This window comes from Mustela putorius, unplaced genomic scaffold, assembly GCF_011764305.1.
Source record: "Mustela putorius furo isolate JIRA1106 unplaced genomic scaffold, ASM1176430v1.1 tig00000129_pilon_pilon_pilon, whole genome shotgun sequence".
NCBI classification, from domain to species: domain Eukaryota; kingdom Metazoa; phylum Chordata; class Mammalia; order Carnivora; family Mustelidae; genus Mustela; species Mustela putorius.
In genome coordinates, this window is record NW_025421290.1 from 13,538,580 (window position 1) to 13,556,841 (window position 18,262).

The 18,262-nt window shown below is 40.7% G+C and overlaps 1 protein-coding gene across 1 annotated transcript in view; it reads right to left on the reverse strand.

The window, feature by feature from the left end:
* Positions 1-18,262, reverse strand: part of CCDC175 (coiled-coil domain containing 175) — an 84,687-nt gene that overhangs the window by 42,073 nt on the left and 24,352 nt on the right. The window contains exons 9-14 of the mRNA XM_045070086.1: positions 14,947-15,083; positions 12,807-12,917; positions 10,403-10,474; positions 9,336-9,471; positions 8,609-8,740; positions 2,648-2,786 (exon numbers count right to left, since the gene is read on the reverse strand). Of these exons, the coding sequence (XP_044926021.1) occupies positions 2,648-2,786; positions 8,609-8,740; positions 9,336-9,471; positions 10,403-10,474; positions 12,807-12,917; positions 14,947-15,083 (727 nt within the window). The remainder of the gene's footprint in view (positions 1-2,647; positions 2,787-8,608; positions 8,741-9,335; positions 9,472-10,402; positions 10,475-12,806; positions 12,918-14,946; positions 15,084-18,262) is intronic.

Genomic DNA, 18,262 nt, shown 5'->3' on the forward strand with positions numbered 1-18,262 from the left:
AATCTTTTACACATATTTGTTATGAAGTTTCATTAGGGAGCAAAGATAGATGCATGTTTTACCCATCAGATTTAGCCAAAAGTCATTACATTGTTTTCTATATGTACTGAGCCTATTCTATCCTCTGTAAGTCTTACCACTTACAGGTAAAGCATATTTTTCTACTCTCTGGAACACATTGCTCTTATGTTCTCTTTTCTACCTGTCTCTTGACTTCCTATATTTCCTCTACTTTCTTTAGTAGTTCTCTCTTTTCTTTGCCTCAAGAGAATCAGAACTTGTATTACATGATAATACATTGCTTATTTTCATACTCATCTTGTTTCTTACATCCTCCATCTTAGCACAAGAAGGGATGGGAGGAAAGGTTGGGAGAACAGAAAATTGGGGATGGAGTAAATGTGTATCATGACTCTTGGTAGAAGTAGCAAAATCCCCCCAAAACCTACCTGAGTTAACTAAATGAAAATCTGGCAAGAAGTGGAAAATCACTGGAGGAATGGCAACCAGACCAATTATCCAAAGTACTTATTCTTATAATCTTACATTCTTTTTAATAAAATTTTATTTAAATTCAATTTAATTAACATATACCATATCATTCATTTCAGAGATAGAATTTAGTAATTCATCAGTTGCAGACCACAGCCAGTGCTCATTACTTCAAGTGCCCTCCTTAATGCCCATCACCCAGTTACCCCTTCCACCTCCTCTCCTGTAACTCTCAGTTTGTTTCCTATAATTAAGAATCTCTTACGGCTTCTCTCCCTCACTGCTTTGTCTTATTTTATTTTTCCTTCCCTTGTCCTATGTTCAACTGTTTTATTTCTTAAATTCCAAATATGAGTGAAAACATACGGTATATGTCTTTCTCTGACTTACTTTCACTTAGCACAATAGCCTCTAGTTCCATCCACATCACTGCAAATGGCAAGATTTCATCTCTTTTGATGACTGAATATTCCATTGTGTGTCTGACACACACACACACACATCACATCTTCTTTATTCATTCATCTGTTGATGGACATCTATGCTCTTTCCATAATTTGACTATTGTGAATATTGCTGCTATAAATATTGGGGTGCAGGTGCCCCTTCAGATCACTAAGTTTGTATTCTTTGGATAGATATCTAATAGCGCAATTGCTAGGTCATAGGGTAGTTCTATTTTTAACTTTTTGAGGAACCTCCATACTGTTTTCCATAGAGGCTTTCCCACCAACAGTGTAAGAGTTCCTCTTCTTCTGCATCCTCATCACCATCCATTGTTTCCTTAGTTGTTAATTTTAGCCATTCTGACTGGTGTGAGGTGGTCTCTCATTGTGGTTTTAATTCCCTGATGCTGAGTGATAGTGAACATTTTTTCATGAGTCTCTTGGCGATCTGTATGTCTTCTTTGGAGAAATGTCTGTTCATGTCTTCTGCCCATTTCCTGACTGGATTTTTTGTTTTTTTGGACTGCTGAGTTTGATACATTATAGATTTTGGATACTAGCCCTTTATCTGATAAAACATTCGCAAATATCTTGTCCCATTCCATAAGTTGCCTTTTAGTTTTTTTGACTGTTTCCTTTGCTGTGCAGAAGCTTTTTATCTTGATAAAGTCCCAATAGTTCATTTTTGCTTTTGCTTCTTGCCTTTGAAGACATGTCTAGCAAGAAGGTGCTGTGGCTGAGGTCACAGAGCTTGCCACCTGTGTTGTTCTCTAGGATTTTGAAGGATTCCTGTCTCACATTTAGGTCTTTAATGCATTCTGAGTCTGTTTTTTTATATGGTGTAAGAAAGTGGTCCACTTTTATTCTCCTGCTTGTGGCTGTCCACTTTTCCTAATACCATTTGTTGAAGAGACTGTCTTTTTCCATTGGATATTCTTTCCCTTTGACCCTAGTTAATTGACCCTAGAGTTGTGGGTACATTTCTGGGTTTTCTATTCTGTTCCATTGATCTATGTGTCTGTTTTTGTGCCAATACCATTATGTTGTGGTAATTATAGATTTGTAATACAGCTTGATGTCCAGAATTGTGATGCCTCCAACCTTGGTTTTCTTTTTCAACATTACTTTGGCGATTTGGGGCTTATCATTTTACATTCTTAAAATTCACTTTGCTTGGCAATTACCACTATTCACTTCAAAATATTTGTTTTACATTTCAACATACTGTGTTTCCATATGATTGTATCTTTTTGACATAGACTGTTTTGATTTCTATCTCCACATTCAGCGGGTAGTATATTTAAGATTCTCTCTCTCTCCCTATGCCCTTCTCCCTCCTTGTGTTCTTTCTAAAATAAATAAATCTTAAAAAAAAAAAACCCACTCCATATGGTAAAGGTTAAAGGAGTTCTTTCTACCTTTACAAAGTACAGAGAGAAACCACATAATACAGTTGCTACTAATTCTTAATTTTAAAGTCTTTAAAAGAGAAAAGGAAAATTTTAACAAGAGCAACAATAAGACTGTGATGTAAAGGAGAAGAAATTAGTAGATGAGGCAAAAATTAGAGAAGAGGGAATTAAAGGTGATAGCAAAAGTTTAGACAATTTCACCACTGGCTTGTGACTGATGACCCTCCCTTGTGTTAGAAGAGAACAGTGAAATCCTTACCTGGGCTTAAGGTCAATTACTAAGAGCTTCATATCTACCTGTAATAATATTACTGAGCTCTTCAAATTTTCCACTTTTGCTTTTGTACTCTTCTTCTGCCACTTGAAGTTGTGGAAGACACTCGACTAGTTCCTCTGCCTTTTCTTTATTACTTTGTGTTGCCTTAACATATTTTTTCTTTAAAGAAAATAAAGCTAATTGTGAGCAGAATTTACACAATTTACACTCCAAAGCAGAATGTAAGTTCTTCCAGAGGGAGAGTTTTCTCTTAGTGTCCTCTTATCCTGAGATACACAGAAAGGCATTTGGCACATACTAGGTATTTAAACAATATATTTTGGCTGATTGACTCACTCTCTGACAATCTACAAAGTAAGGAGATTAGGTTCAATGGGCTTTCTAAAGATCCATTGGTTTCTCTGGCTCTACTGCTAAGATCCTATTAATGTTACCCTAAACATCTATTTAAGAAAATCTCCCTTAGTTGATCATATTTTGTGTGTGTGGGAGAATAGGGAATAAAACAGAATACACAAAAGTCCTAAGAAGTGTGGGTATAAGTAAGAAATGGGGAAAAGGCAGAAATAATTATATATATTTCTACACTACATGGGCAAAAAGTGTCCCAAACAAAATATGAAAATGCCTGCTTAATTATTCAGGTCTTATTTAGTTTCAAAGGAAATAATAGTTGGACCTTAGAAGGATCCAGATGGGACCTTGGAAAGTCAGAGTGGGTTTGTCATGGGGACTAGAGTGGAGACAGCCAGCTGACATTTACTAACCAATCTGTCCTTCAATATCAGGACTTCTGCGTTCTAACTCAGTGCACGGCTGCCAACTACAATGATTTCTCAGCTTTCCTTGCAAGTAGGTGTGATTAATGAGTCTGTGAGCAGAAGTGATATGTGCCACTTCGGGTCCCCACACCCCCCTCCACAGAGAGCAGCATATACCCCCTTGGTCCTTCCCCCCTTTGCCTGGCTGGAAAAGAATGAGAAGGGAAGCTGCCACTTGGATCTGCCTATGTCAGCCTCATGCTGAGGGTGGCAGAGCTTCCCTACCAAGCTTGGACCCCTTCCCTTTGGCCTGTTATGGGAAAGACATAAACATTCCTCTTCTGGAATGATCACATCAGGGGATCTTCTCAACTAGATACTCAGATTCTTAAGATTTGAATAGGCCATACTTGACCCAGTTTATTAAAAAAATTTTTTTTTCTTTTACTTTTTATTTTTATCCAAGTTGCACACACACATAATCCAAGGGAACCCCTGGGTGCCACAGGGCAATGCTTGGCATGCTTCCCCAAGGAGGTACCCTCACAACACAGCTGACCAGAGGCTAGTAGTGTCCTTTGACCCCACCAAAGTGATAACTCAGATGGAAGAGGAAGACACCACATGAGCGGATGTGATAGCCCCTCTGGTTTTGAAGTCTCATGCTCCAGTAGGAGTCAGCATAGTTTGGGTATAACTTCTAGGTCCTAGAAAGGGACACATCCACTCAGAAGAGGCACCAAAAGCCCAAGGAAATCCAATGTTCTAGTTTCTCACCAGTTACTCTTCCCATCTAGATGCAGCATACCAATCACGGGTCATTCCATACAAGCAATGTTGCCTGATAATACAACTTCGGTTGTCTAACTTTACCAGGCTCTACAGGAATGACCCAGAAAGTTAAGCCAAGATCAATTTCCCAATAAAGGAGAGAGGGTTGCTAACACTTAACTACACATGTCTTGTTTATGTTCACTGTATTTGGCAACTCTTTGATAAAGCAGCTTATCTGTGCCCTAATTAATACAGTGACATGCCAGCCTTACGTCCCCTCCTGAACTGCCATTAGATCCTTAGGAATAAGTATAGAAAGACAAAAACATAGATAAAAACACTGTAATTTGGGCGCCTGGTGGCTCAGTGGGTTAAGGCCTCTGCTTTTGGCTCAGGTCATGGTCCCAGGGTCCTGGGATCAAGCCCTGCGTCGGGCTCTCTGCTCAGCAGGGATCCTGCTTCCTCCTCTCTCTCTGCCTACCCCTCTGCCTACTTACGATTTCTGTCAAATAAATTAAAAAAAAAAAAAGCACTGTAATTTAATGGGCTCCCTGGGTGGCTCAATCAGTTAGGGGGCTGACTTGGTTTCGGCTTAGGTCATGATCTCAGGGTTGTGGGACTGAGCCCCTTGCCAGGCTCCACACAGTGTGGTGTCTGCTTGTCCCTCTCTTTCTCCCTTCTGTCCTTCTTCCTGCTTGCATGCTCTCTCTCTCTCTAAAATAAATGAGTAAGATCTTTAAACAAAACACCACCTTAGGGGCACCTGGGTGGTTCAGTTGGTTAAGTATCTGCCTTCAGCTCAGGTCATGATCCCAGGCTTCTGGGTTCGAGCCCTGCATCAGGCTCTCTGCTCGGCAGGAAGCCTGTTTCTCCCTCACTCTTTGCCTGCCTCTCTGCCTATGTGAGATTTCTCTGTGTCAAATAAATAAAATCTTTACAAAAAAGCACACCACCACAATGTAAATCTATTACAATGAAGAATCAGGAGTGCATTTTTCCCCACTGCAATGTTATGAAACTCGATTGTATCTTATCTAGACTATGTTCTCTAAGGAGAGCTTGGGGGTCTCAGGAGGTATGTGAATGCATGACTTCATCCCCATTATCTATACCGACTAAGCTGCCAGCACTTCCCTGACAAGAAACCACATTCTTGTTTCATGCTCTCGGGGAGGGTTTTGGTACCACATGCTGCTGCCTCTCAGGCAAGCTAGCATTTGTCTCCTGACTCAGTCAGACCTGCAGCTTCTTCAGTTCCTTCAAGGTTCCCTGATTCCTGAGCCACGTGCACGGTTACTTCAGTGATGGTGGGCTCTGGACTTTGTGGCAACCCCTTGGAATTGGAGCCTTGGAAAGAGAAAGACTGATGCGGGTCCCAGTCCCTGCTCATCGGGATGCGTTCCAGCTTGTCCTGTGACTTCCTGTCCACCTTCCCTTGCCACCTGCCTGCCCTGCAGCCTTCAGGCCCCCGCTCCAGACGGGACGCTGACAGCCTCACTGGACTGTGTAAGCAGCTCCCACCACCACAGAAGGACACATCCTCTAACAGACCCTTGTCCTGGGGACTCTGCTTTTCTGACCGAACCTTGCCAGACACAAGGCTGTAGGATCCAGCGATCCCACTCATGATCAATGTGTCAGCACTAGATCAGAATAGTGTAGAAACCTGTCGCTCCTCACGTCCCGAACCAAAGGCAGAAATAAGACTCCAATTTCCAGTTACTGGGTTACTAACGAGGATTATCTATCAAGGTTGTTGCTTTTTTTTTTTTTAAGATTTTATTTATTTATTTGACAGAGAGAGATCACAAGTAGGCAGAGAGGCAGGCAGAAAGAGAGGGGAGGAAGCAGGCTCCCAGCTGAGCAGAGAGCCCGATGCCAGGACTCGATCCCAGGACCCCGAGATCATGACCTGAGCCGAAGGCAGCGGCCCAACCCCCTGAGCCACCCAGGCGCCCCAAGGTTGTTGCTTTTTAATAGTGGCATGTGAGCTGCCTTTGTGTGAATTAGACACAGGTGGACACAGCCCGGCAAGTGAGATGGACGCTGGAAGACGGCCTACTGACCTCATCTAATCGCACTGTTTAAGCCTCAATGCCATGTTACCTAGTGTCCTTACCTCACTGCTGGCTTGATGGGGACTGCCTCCACTGGTTCACCATTAAGCATAATGGTAAACTCTGCCAGCTCTGTCTCAGGAAATACCCGACATGCTAACTGCCTGCTTTTAATCACTTCCTTAGTCACCATTCTGGTTCGAGCTACTTGAACCACTTGGAATATTGTTCTGGCTTCCTCACTGGTCTTCCTGCCTCCACCACTACCTTCCTAAATTTTACCCAACATAGCAGCTAGAGAGCTCCTATTTAAATGAAAATCAGATTGTTTCAGCCCTTCCCTTGGAACCCTCTACTGGCTTTCCAGCCCACGCAGAGAAAAGACAAAGTCCTCACAATGGCCTATAAAGTGGCAGACCTGGGAATGACCCTCCCTCTTGGATTGCCCCTCAAGGAAGGACTCACTGCCTTGTGGCAAGGAGTGTGGTCAACTGCCAGCCTCCAGTGGTCGGCTCCTTCAGAGTCTCTGTGGTCATCTAGTGAAGATCATGCTCTTTGAGGGGTGGCCCCCAATCGACCAACTGAGCAAGGAGGTGGTGCATGGGTGGGGTCATTCCTGCCCCAGGCAGGGCTCTGCTAACGGACAAGGTGCTCCTTGCTCAGGAGCACCCCACAGAGAGTTTGCGGTTTCCATAATGTCCAATGGCTTCCCCTGCCCAGTCCTTTCACAGGTGTTCCTCCCTAATAAACCTCTGCACTGCTCGTTCCAGCTCAACATCTCCTTCTGGAAGATGGCTCCCTCTCTCCTTCCTATCTGCTCCAGCCACACCACCTCCATGCTATTCCCCAGAGCGGACAGTCCTGCCTCAATCTTTTGTGTTGGGCATGCCCTCTGCCTGGAGCCCGCTTCTGCACGTAGCTACACAGCCCACATCCTCATGGCCTCCAGTACTTCCCCTTCCTTCTCTGATGGTCCTTCTTCCCTCCGCACATGGGCTGCATCACACACTCACCCTACCCCCGCTCCCTGCTTTATTTTCCTCTATAGCATTTCTCACCACTGAATATACTAAATGTTCCACTTGTTTATCTTGTTTATTTTCAATCTCCCTCCACTGGGATGTGAGCACCATAAGTGTAGAGTTTTGTGCATCGAGAATACTAGGCACCCAGACAGATGGCAACTGATGGAGAAATACTTCCCACCCTGATTCCCTTCCATTTTTTCTAATTTATCTGAATGCATGCGATGCTTTCTCTCCTTTCTTTGTTCCCTAAGTTGTGCCAGTTTCCATCTCACTCGTCTTATTTCCAACCATCCCCTTCAGATCCCTCTTCCCTGAGTTCCTAGGTTTCTACGTTGCTGACTTTCCTTGGCACTTCTATGAAATTACAGTGTTGTTGTTTTTTTTTTTTAAATTTATGTAGGAGCATTTGATCACAGATGTTATGCATTCCAACCCCATCTTTCTGAGTGTTCTTCTCCTGTTGGAAACTATTGTTCCCTCTTTCACTTGTTTTTCTCCTATTTTTGTGTGGAGGACATAGCTGCTCCTTCTCTGTCATTCCTGTTAGAAGGAGCTGGCTTTTCTTGCGCCGGTTATCTGCAGACAATTTCTGCAGGATTTGGTGGGGGTTGTGCAGGGAGGTGTAGGCTTGGCAAGAACTATACTTTGAAATGTCAGGACCCCCTGCTCCCCCGCTCTGGCAAGGGACAGTGGTCTTCAAAGAAAGCCCTTCTTTCATGCAGCCAGACCTCTGTTCCTCTTCAAAACGAATCAAGTTCAGAAGGGTTTCTCCCACCATCTCTTTTCTCCTCCTTCCAGTGTACCAAGGTAGGTCTCTCAGAAACACCTCCTCACTTTTCAAGGTAACCCTATCACCTTGAAAAGCTGTGTCTTCCATGGTCTTTCCAGAGATCTGCCATCTCTGGGCCCCCTGGGTACACTCCGTGCCTTTGTTCTCTACCTTGCTCAGCATCCATGCTCACCCCAGACTGGCTCCTCGCAGCCCCAACTCAGTGGGATGCCCTCTCTTTAATGAGGATTTCTGCCTTTGGCCTGACTGGCCTCCCCAGCCCTTTGCTGCTTTCCCTAGCCAACCCCGGGCCGGATCACCGTGGCTCCTTGGTGTCCTCCACCTGTCCCCATGGACTTTGCCAGCACTTCTACCCAACCTGAAGTGTCTAATTTTCTGTTCTAACTGAAAAAAAAAGAAAAAAAATGCTTTTTTGCTCTTTTTTTCTGGAAAAAAAAAAAAAAGGATCATACTGAAATTGTAGCCTTGCTCACACTGGAAGATTTTATGTCGACCTCATTAGAATAGCATGAAATATACACCTCCCCCCAGAGCCATCTAAAATCATTCTTAGATGTAAAACAAAACTTACCTCATACTTGCTCAACTCTTGAATTAACTTTTTTTCTTTGACAATAAATTTCTTCTCTGCTTGTTTTAATTCTAATGTAACTTTTTCGATCTCTGCCAAAAATTCAGTGATCTCTTTTTCGCGTACAGTGGTCTAACAAGGGGGAAAAAAAATAACCTAAACCTTAAGATTTGCCATTTGCCTGTGTAGCCCTCAGCCTCACATTTTCAAACAGCCAAGAGTGAATATCTCTTTGCATGAGACGTGGCTCCAGTGTTAGCTTATATTATTTCACAGTTACCACTGAGAGGAACACTTCATTTTCCCTACAGAGGTTAATTTATTCACCAGACAATATCTATAAGCTACAGGAGGAAATACGGAGTGGGGACGGCGGTCAGAGGGCCAATACTAGAGCTAAAGTTATGTTTAGTATCTTTTTTTTTTTTTTTTAGAGAGAGCTTCCTTAAAAGTTAACATCAAATAAGTTTCTGGTGGCCTGTTTCAAAAGCATCTTCTAGAGAGAAGTGCTGCTTTGTTTGCTAAATTTCTACACTTAATACACCACAAATAGATGCACTCCTTAAGAAAGTTAAACAATGCACTCTAAACATTGCCAGAAAGGAAAACATCTTTTAACAAGTTAAGGTTGAATCAGGTGTTGAAGGAGAATCACTGATAACGAGGTAGTAATTCTAAGGCTGTACTAACTTGGAGTAATCCTATTAAGTTCTTAGACTTCCTTTACCTCTTGCAATAATTCAGCGCGTCTGAGCTCCAAACTCTGAGTTTTATCTAAAATTTCTCCTATTTCAATTTTTATCTGCTTTCTCCAACGGGCGTGTTTTTTCCTCAAACAAGCTACTCTCCACTGAGTTATAACACTAGAAATTCGAACACAAAGAATCAATGTTAAATTGACATAATGGTGTACTGAAAAGATGAAAGAATTCAATGCTTAGAATGAAAGAATTGGATAAAAGAATTCAATCTTAATATGATTATACATCCAATAGGACAGTGGACAGACCACATGTGGCAGCTCCCTTCCTTTAGGTAAAGGATAGAAATGGGAAAGGTTCAGGAGCAGATGGCTAAGAGAAGAGAACCAGGCAGGAATAGTAGTGAAATTCCCTAAATTACCCAGAGTGCTAATAAGGGATTTCATCTTCTGGGTTCTCCAAACTTTTCCCTCCATGGCCTCATAAAAAAGCTACACTGGAGGAGCGTAAAACTCTGCAATTGAAGTCTTGTACATGATATGAATAGCAATGACAACAACAATAAAATACAGTTAATTTTTTGCAAATACTTCCTAGGTGCCAGGGAGTCATCTCAATATTTGATACAGATCATCTACCATTCATGGTGACCTCACAGGGTGAGTGCTACCATCATTGGCCACTTTGTAGGAACGGGAGACGAGAGATTGCTAAATAATGTGGCCTTGGGCACAGAGCTGGTAGGAGACAGAGCAGCAAAGCAGCCCATCTTCAGAGCCCGTACATTTATCAGCGGTTCTCTACTGGTCCACACCAAAGCCTGGTAAGCAAGAGGTACTGCACCAGTGTCGGCAATTTCACTCTTTGGTGAGTTCACTTGATTGAAATGGGAAACTCTGGTTCTGTTCAATGTCCCAACATCAAAATAACAAAAACATCTAGACCTGAGAGAACCCAAAATTTAATTTAGGAAACTAATTTCCTTGGACTCCAGGCAGCAACAAGTACTCTGACTTCCTCCCTAAGCTGGGGCACTATTCATTAAGATAAACATATACTACTCATAACACAAATGAATTTTTTTTTTTTTTACCATCTCTGACTTTCTCTTTCCAGGTTATCACTCAGGATTTCTATTTGTTTCCGATAAACTGACTTTGTTGCTCTAAAAACAAGAAAACATACGTTGGGTTTTGCATTTGTGGAAGCCAGCAGAATTTATAAAAGACTCGACATATCATTCTTGTGCACAAGAAGATTACCATCTAATTGGGAGACAAACCAAACATAGTGAAACAACTAAAGGTAGTGGTAGACTCAGAGAAAATTATGATTTCATACAAGTGCAAGTATTGTGGTGGACACCCAAGGGAGGGAAGAAAGAGTCTAGGGAGACAATCGAGGAAAGCTTATTGGAGTTTAATATTTAACAGAGGGAGGAAGACAGATTCGCAGAATGGAGGTGAAATCTCATGATGGAAAGGACATCATCTTTTGCAAAGACACGGAAAAGGAGAAGCAAGTCAGGACTCTTCTGACCAACATGGACTTGCTGCAGACAGAGGACATTGAGGGAAGTAATAATGGTGACATGGGACAGGTGAAGGTCAACAAACTGGTGAGGAACTTTGGATTCTAGACTGAGTCCTAATTTGATGCAACATATAATTGAGAAAGCCTATATTGATTTTTGTACTAGGGGTAAGTAACAATTGAGGATGGAAGATTTTCTTGTGAATCTGAGATGATAGAAGATGAATGAAGAGTCTAACACAAGTTTTAGAAGACTCGATTATTTTTATTCCCTTTTTCCCAATTGAGTGCTTCAGACATAGAAAAATAAAATATGACTTTGTCTTTTGAAAAATAGAAATATTCATAACTGAAACAGAATAGGTAATGCTGTGAAACTAGAAACAACTGTGTTCCGTCCTTTTTCTCCATTTGAATCATAGTCTGGGCTCTTGATTTCCTACCTCAATAAATTTATTATCCTCCCTGGAACTGCAAGTTTCTTCACAATGTGCCCCAACCTCAGTGATTTTATTTACTTATATATTTGGTTTAATTCACTGAGAAGTTGAACTAGTTTAAAATAACACAATAGTAATACACAAAGTCCTAAGTGGAAGAAGTTATTGGGTAACAAATTTGGCTCTGAGCTTCCTGGTGCCCAGAGCAATGATGGCACAACAACCAGTTATGGAATCTCTATTAATCATGTGGAAAATAGGAGCCCTACTCTATCTAATTCTGTTTTCCTGCTCTTTCACAGTGAAGAGTTCATAGTTTCCCATCTGAAACCAACACATGAAACAGATGTTTAAGTATGTTGTTTAACAGCATAAGGACAAGCAATACACACATCCTGCATGTTCTAGATTTCTGTTGGTACAGGTCAAATTCAATCACCGCTATCTTAGTACTATAAGCTAGTTGCTCCACTGCCCTGTATTCAAATAACAAAATGTATTCAAATTATAAAAATGAAAAAATATATAACCCCTTTGATCCAGTAATTCAACTTTAAAGGACTTTATTATAAAGAAATAGTTGTACAGGTGGGAAGAGATATACATGTTAAAGTATATCTTTATGTGATATGAACTTTGAATAGTGCTTGTAATATAGAAAACACACACACACACATATACACAAAGAAAACACAAAAACAAGGTCCATCAGGAAGGGACTGGTTAAATAACACAACATAATCTGTAAAAGAATGATTATATAGTTGAAGAAAGAATGAGGAATGAGGTCACACATAGAGAATTTTGTATTCTTCTGAAATAGTTTTAAAATCAGAAAAGTGTAAAAACTAATACAAACATTCCCCTATACCCTTTACCAAGTTCTCCAAATGTTATCATTTACCATATTTATCGTTTCTCCCAGATAAATTTTTTCCAGATTTTTATTGGGCTACAACTGAAGCATAACATTGTGTAAATTACCCAAATGTAAGTGGAAAAATTCTAGTTTCAGAAAAGGACAATCCCATTTCTAGATGTACAAACATAGTCCTATATGGAAAGCATATATAGCAAACTGTTAACAGTGAGATCTTGGGGGAAGGGTAGGGAGATTAGGGTAACTTTTACTCCTCTAAGCTAAACATTTCTATATATGAATTTTAAAATCAGGTGCAAGCATTATTTTTTCAACCAGAAAAATTAAAGGGATTTAGAGTGGCAGAAATGAATACCATAGGGGGGCCAGTGTTGTGACAATGTTCAGGCACATTCTTGTTACTGGAGTGTTAATGGGTCCATTTCTCATGTCCTTGTATGGACATGTGGCTTTTATGGAACTTAGGACCTGCCTAACCTTTCAATGATAGGTTCGATGATAATGACACTTCTAGAGTGTAAAACAGAGACAGTGAATTATAAGTCTCCTTTTCTATAAGATATCAGAGGTTGTCAGCTCTGTTGTTATCGTATGTTAAAAAGTAAATGCAGAGAAGACGAAGACGAAAAGTTTCAAAGGCCTACCGATGAAGATCATGGAGCGTGACAAGTCCTTCTTCCATATTTTTGATGTCTACTTTTCTTTGTGATAGGAAGTTTTCTTTCTGAGAAATGAATACCAGTTGTTTCTGATTCCTACCATGAAAAAAAAACCCAGAGTTATGCTATGTGGAAGGGTGAAATCATCATCTTCACTCCTCAGCAAGGGAGGATACAGAGTCACAAATAAGAATGTAAGAAAGTAAGCTGGGAAGTTCAGCTCATAAACTATTAACTGAACAAATGAGTAAAAATAGAAACAGAATCTTTTTGCTAGTCGTGGCTAAATCTAAACTTCTAAAAATCCCCAAGCCATGGGAAGAGCATTAATTAATTATTAATTAATAAACCACAAGAAGGATACTATAGACTCCATCCCTCTGAGTGGGGATGTCCCTTGTAATGCATTTATCAATTCTACCATGTTCTTTTGTGAAGAGTGAAGGAACCAGTCATAACAACTTTAAATTTTGGGTTTACCTTTTTCTAGCAGTGTGACCTCAGGAAGAAACTCTGCCTGTGGATGAGCCTCAGTTTCCCCCTTCATAAAATAGGGCCTACAAATGCTCACCATGTGTCAGGATTAAATGCGATGAAAAGGGTGCAAGCCAGTGTGTAGCATGGCACCCATGAGGCATTCTATACAGAGTGGTTATATTTTGTCTCCCATTTGCAAAGAGAATAATGGGAAGCATACAGTTTTGTTCAATGTCAGTTTTTTCCAAACATTGATAGGGGCATTCCTGTAACAGAAATTGTTCTGTTTCTGTGTCTCATCTTCAAAACTGCTATGGATGCAACTATGTCCCCCACAGATTCATATGGTGAAGCCCTAACACCCAGGGTGATGGTATTTGAAGATGGGGCTTTTGCGAAGAGATCAAGTCACCTGATTAGATGAGGTCATGATGGGGTGGAGGCCCTCATAGGAAGAGACGCCAGAGAGCTTGTCCTCATCCTCTCTCTACTGTGTAAAAACGCAGTGAGAAGGCAGCCATGTGCAAGCCAGGAAAAAGGGCTCTTATCAGAACCTGACCATGCAGGCACCCTGATCTTGGACACCAAGCCTCTGGAATGGAGAAATCAATTTCTGTTGTTGAAACCACCCAGAGTGTGGGGTTCAGTTAGGGCAGCCCCAGTTGAAGACAAAAACCAGTAATGACAGTAAATGTTTAAGTGTTACAATTGTTTCTCACCAGCACAATTTATGAATAAAACTGATAACAGTATTGCTCTGGGGGAAATTTTTGCCTAAAGAACTCCTAACAACAGATTCTCAGTACCAGTTCAAATTGGATGAGATATAATGATCGCAAAACTGCCTGCAGCTCCAATACCCCACGGTTTTCACGTCAGTGCTCCCGGACACTGTAATTATGCTCCCCAGTAATCTCACGTCACCTGTGGTGATGGATTATTGCTTAAAGAATTCATGCTTGCAAGATGTTGTTCTGTATTCATTAAGAAACTATTGGTGAATGCCCACCATATATCTACTGAGCCATGTTTAAGGGGATATAGGTTTCAGAAGGATCATTCTGGTGGAAGAGAGGACAACGAGAGAAGGGGGAAAAGCTGCAAGTGGGGAGAGCTTTGGAGGGACAAACTAGAGAATGGACTTGGAGAAGAAAATGGGGTATATCTGAGACACTTCGGGGACGTGGCATTGACTAACCTTGGTGCTTGAATGGAGTCCAACAGGTAGTAAAAGATAGGAATTTCCTTGAATAATTTCCCAGTCTCAGTGACCAAAGCTTTCTCTGAGATAGGGAATAGAGGTACAGAGCCAGTTTCTGATGAAGGTGGATCTCACAGTTTCTCTAGACAGTCTCATAGGATCAGCAGGATTTTTTTTGGGGGGGCGGGGGGAGCTGATTTAGAAGTAAATATAATGCACACGGTACTTATGGATCTGATCTGACCCAAAGGAGGAAAGCATTACACAGTGCATAGAGAGGCAGATTAGGAGTGTGCTTATGTGTTTGGGGTAAATAATATTTCACGGTTGTCAACAGATTTGAAAACTAGGAGAAGCTGAAGTGGAGAGTCACCATTCTGTGGCCAGGGAGGGCACCCCATAACTATGGCATGCTGATTCATTTACGGATCATGGATAGAAACATACTCTTCGTAAATTTTCTGTTTCTGCATATAAAGTTTATCCTCCTCACTTAAGACAATCTTATATTGTCTGATAAGAGTCTGAAATTTCTCCCGTAGATCCTTGTTCTGTAAACGATTTTTGTGTAGTTGCTCAGCGATCTAGGAAAAAAAAAAAAAAAAAACAAAGCAATTGAAGTAGAGGACGTGCTTCACATTTCCTTGGAGGGGCATCAGTCATGCGGGCAACTCCACAGCACTAGGCTAATTACCTTGCACACAGTAAGTATGCCATAAATTTACTGAGTGATGTAATTCTATAACCAATATGCAATTACACACCTTGGGGCCTCTCCTATAAATTATGACAAAAATGTAGAAAGGTAGTAAACACGATGGAAAAACCATGGAATAATAATTCATATTGAAATAAGAACCAGGATTAATAAACTGAGATCATCTGGCAGGATCTGTACATCCTACACTTGGGAAAAGAAAATATAACATCAACACTAGCTCTGCCTCAAAACCTCTTGGATGAGAAACTATGGCTGCCTCTTGCTAAATACTTCTATTCAAGGACAAAAATAGTGCTCATTAGTGAACTTTGTACTTAACTTTGTACTTAAGATGTTTCTATTGAATTACTTCAAATGAGGTAAGAAAGTCAGGTTTAGTAAGAGTCCTGGGCTGAGTAGTTCAAAATAACCTTCTGGCTGAGGACTACTAAAATAGCTGCATGAAAAAGAATATATATTAGAAGTGCTGGAGAACAAACAAGATAATGAGGAATTCTACAAGAAACTGAGAATCCAGAGTAGTCAATCTAGCACTGAAAACTCCTTTCACTCTGAGGACATTTACTGACATGGAAGAAGACACTTGGGGGAATTTCACTTTCTTACTTGACAAGAGGGGCAAAAATCAACACGTACAGCTCCCCCAGGTGTTGAGTCTGAGAACCCTTCCACCACTTCAGTCTGGGATCCCAAAAAGCTTCACATCCTGAAGAAGGGGAAGTTGGAAGCTAGTAAGACATGGTCCAGCCTGATTTTGTTCACCAGGACATGTCAAGTTGCATTAAAGTGGCTGGAGATGAGTCATGCCCCAGCCATCTGATGGGAATAAATGGAAGTCTGTTTCTGAGGAAGATACGATCATCTTAAACTTCAGATTGTTTCTACATTTCTTTTATTTGAATACAATGTCTGGTGTACAGTTTTCCACCAGGAACAGAAGGAAGTAAGACGGCATGAACAAAGATTGGCAGAAACAACAGACTGCAGAAAACAAATCTACAAAAACATCCGCTACTGAATGGAATTAGACACTGAACTATATAAGTACTGTGCTTACTATAATCAAAGAAATATTAGAAATACTTGAAAGTTACAGCAAGGAATTAGACATGGTGAAGAATGACAAAGCAGATTTGAAAATTACCAATGAAAAAATGCAATAGCCAAAAATAAGAGCCAAAATAAGGCCATTCTGCCCAGAATACAGCAGGGGGAGACAAAAGGCAGAAAATACAGGAAAGGGTAAAATACAGAGAGAAAAACGTATATTAGTACAAATAACTGTACACACACAATGTACATACCTACATATGATCAGAGTCTCAGAAGAAGTGGAAAAAGAATGAAATATGTGAGCAGATAATGACTAAGAATTTTGCAGAACTTATAAAATACAGTAATTCATGACTTTAAGAAGCCCAATGAATCCCACACAGGAGAAATAAAAAAAGAATACGTGGACATCTCATAGTGAAACCAAACTATGTCAAAGGAAACAAAGAAGACCTCAGGTAAATGAGGCACACCAAGTTCATGGGTCAGAAGACTCGATATTGTAAAAATGTAACGTTATGTCACATTACATTAATATTGGTTTAAAATATTAACAAACATGGGATGCTTGGGTGGCTCAGTTGGTTAAATGGCTGCCTTCAGCTCGGGTCATGATCCCAGCATCCTGGGATCGAGTCCCACATCGGGATCCTTGCTTGGCCGGGAGCCTGCTTCTCCCTCTGCCTCTGCCTGCCACTCTGTCTGCCTGTGCTCGCTCTCGCTTCTCTCTCTATGACAAATAAATAAAATCTTAAAAAAATATATTAACAAATATGACCCAACCTGATCTATAGATATAATGCAACTCCAGTCAAAATGTAAACAGGTTCTTTGGCAGAACTTGACAGACTGATAGAAATTCAAAGGGCCAAGAATAGATGCAATCTTGAAAAACAAAGTTGGATTTATACTAGTAACTATAAAGGCTTATGTTAAAGCTGCTAATTAAGAAAGTCTGGTTTTAATGTGAGGAGAGACAAGTCCAAAGGAACATAATAGAGAGTCTACAGATCTACATACATATTTATGATGTATTTGTGATCTACATATAATTTATGACAAACATGCCATTACAATATAGTAACAGGCAAAGACTTATTTTCATTAAATGGTGCTAATTAACTGGACAACCTTATGGAAAAACATAAATCTTGACCATCCTCTCACAGTGTACACATGCACACACAGACTCCAGATGCCTTGTAGTCAGTCCTAAATGTGAAAAGTCAAACAATAAAGCTTCTAGAAGATCATGGGAGAAGAATTTCTTCATGACATAGGACTTAAAAAACAAAAAGGAGTAGGTTGATAAACTGGACTTCATTATAACTAATAAATTACATCCATCAAAAGATAGATCTGTACATAAAGTCTGTACATTTACAGTATATATACTTTTCGGTATCTGTGTGAAATTTTATAATAAGAAAATTAAAAATAAAGTTAGCATAGAATTTCAGGTCTTCACTGAGCTTGCTTATTACACCTCATGAGAATTAAGACTGTCTGCCACCAAGAGTCCAGTGGAAATAATGAATGGGTCAGAGCCCCAATTCCTTTGAAGCAGTCACTAACTTGTACTCATGAAGTTTGGCTGAAGGCTATGGATTAAGGGGAAACCCTTCTGCATTTGCCCCTACGAGCAAGTAAGCCATGCCGGTACAGGGATCCCAGGTTTCCAGACAGCTGGAGGGCTACAAACTATGGAGCTATTATCTGAACCTGCCTTGTAGCTCCTCCAATAGGAAATAAATAGAAAGGAAAAAGAAATCCTTTGCCCAGAGAATGAAAGACAACTTTAAAAACCAACCAACCATAGTTTGGCTATTGTGGACATTGCTGTCCATCAACAGATGAATGGATCAAGAAGATGTGGTATATATACACAATGGAATACTATGCAGCCATCAAAAGAAATGAAATCTTGCCATTTGCGACAACATGGATGGAACTAGAGTGTATCATGCTTAGCGAAATAAGTCAAGCAGA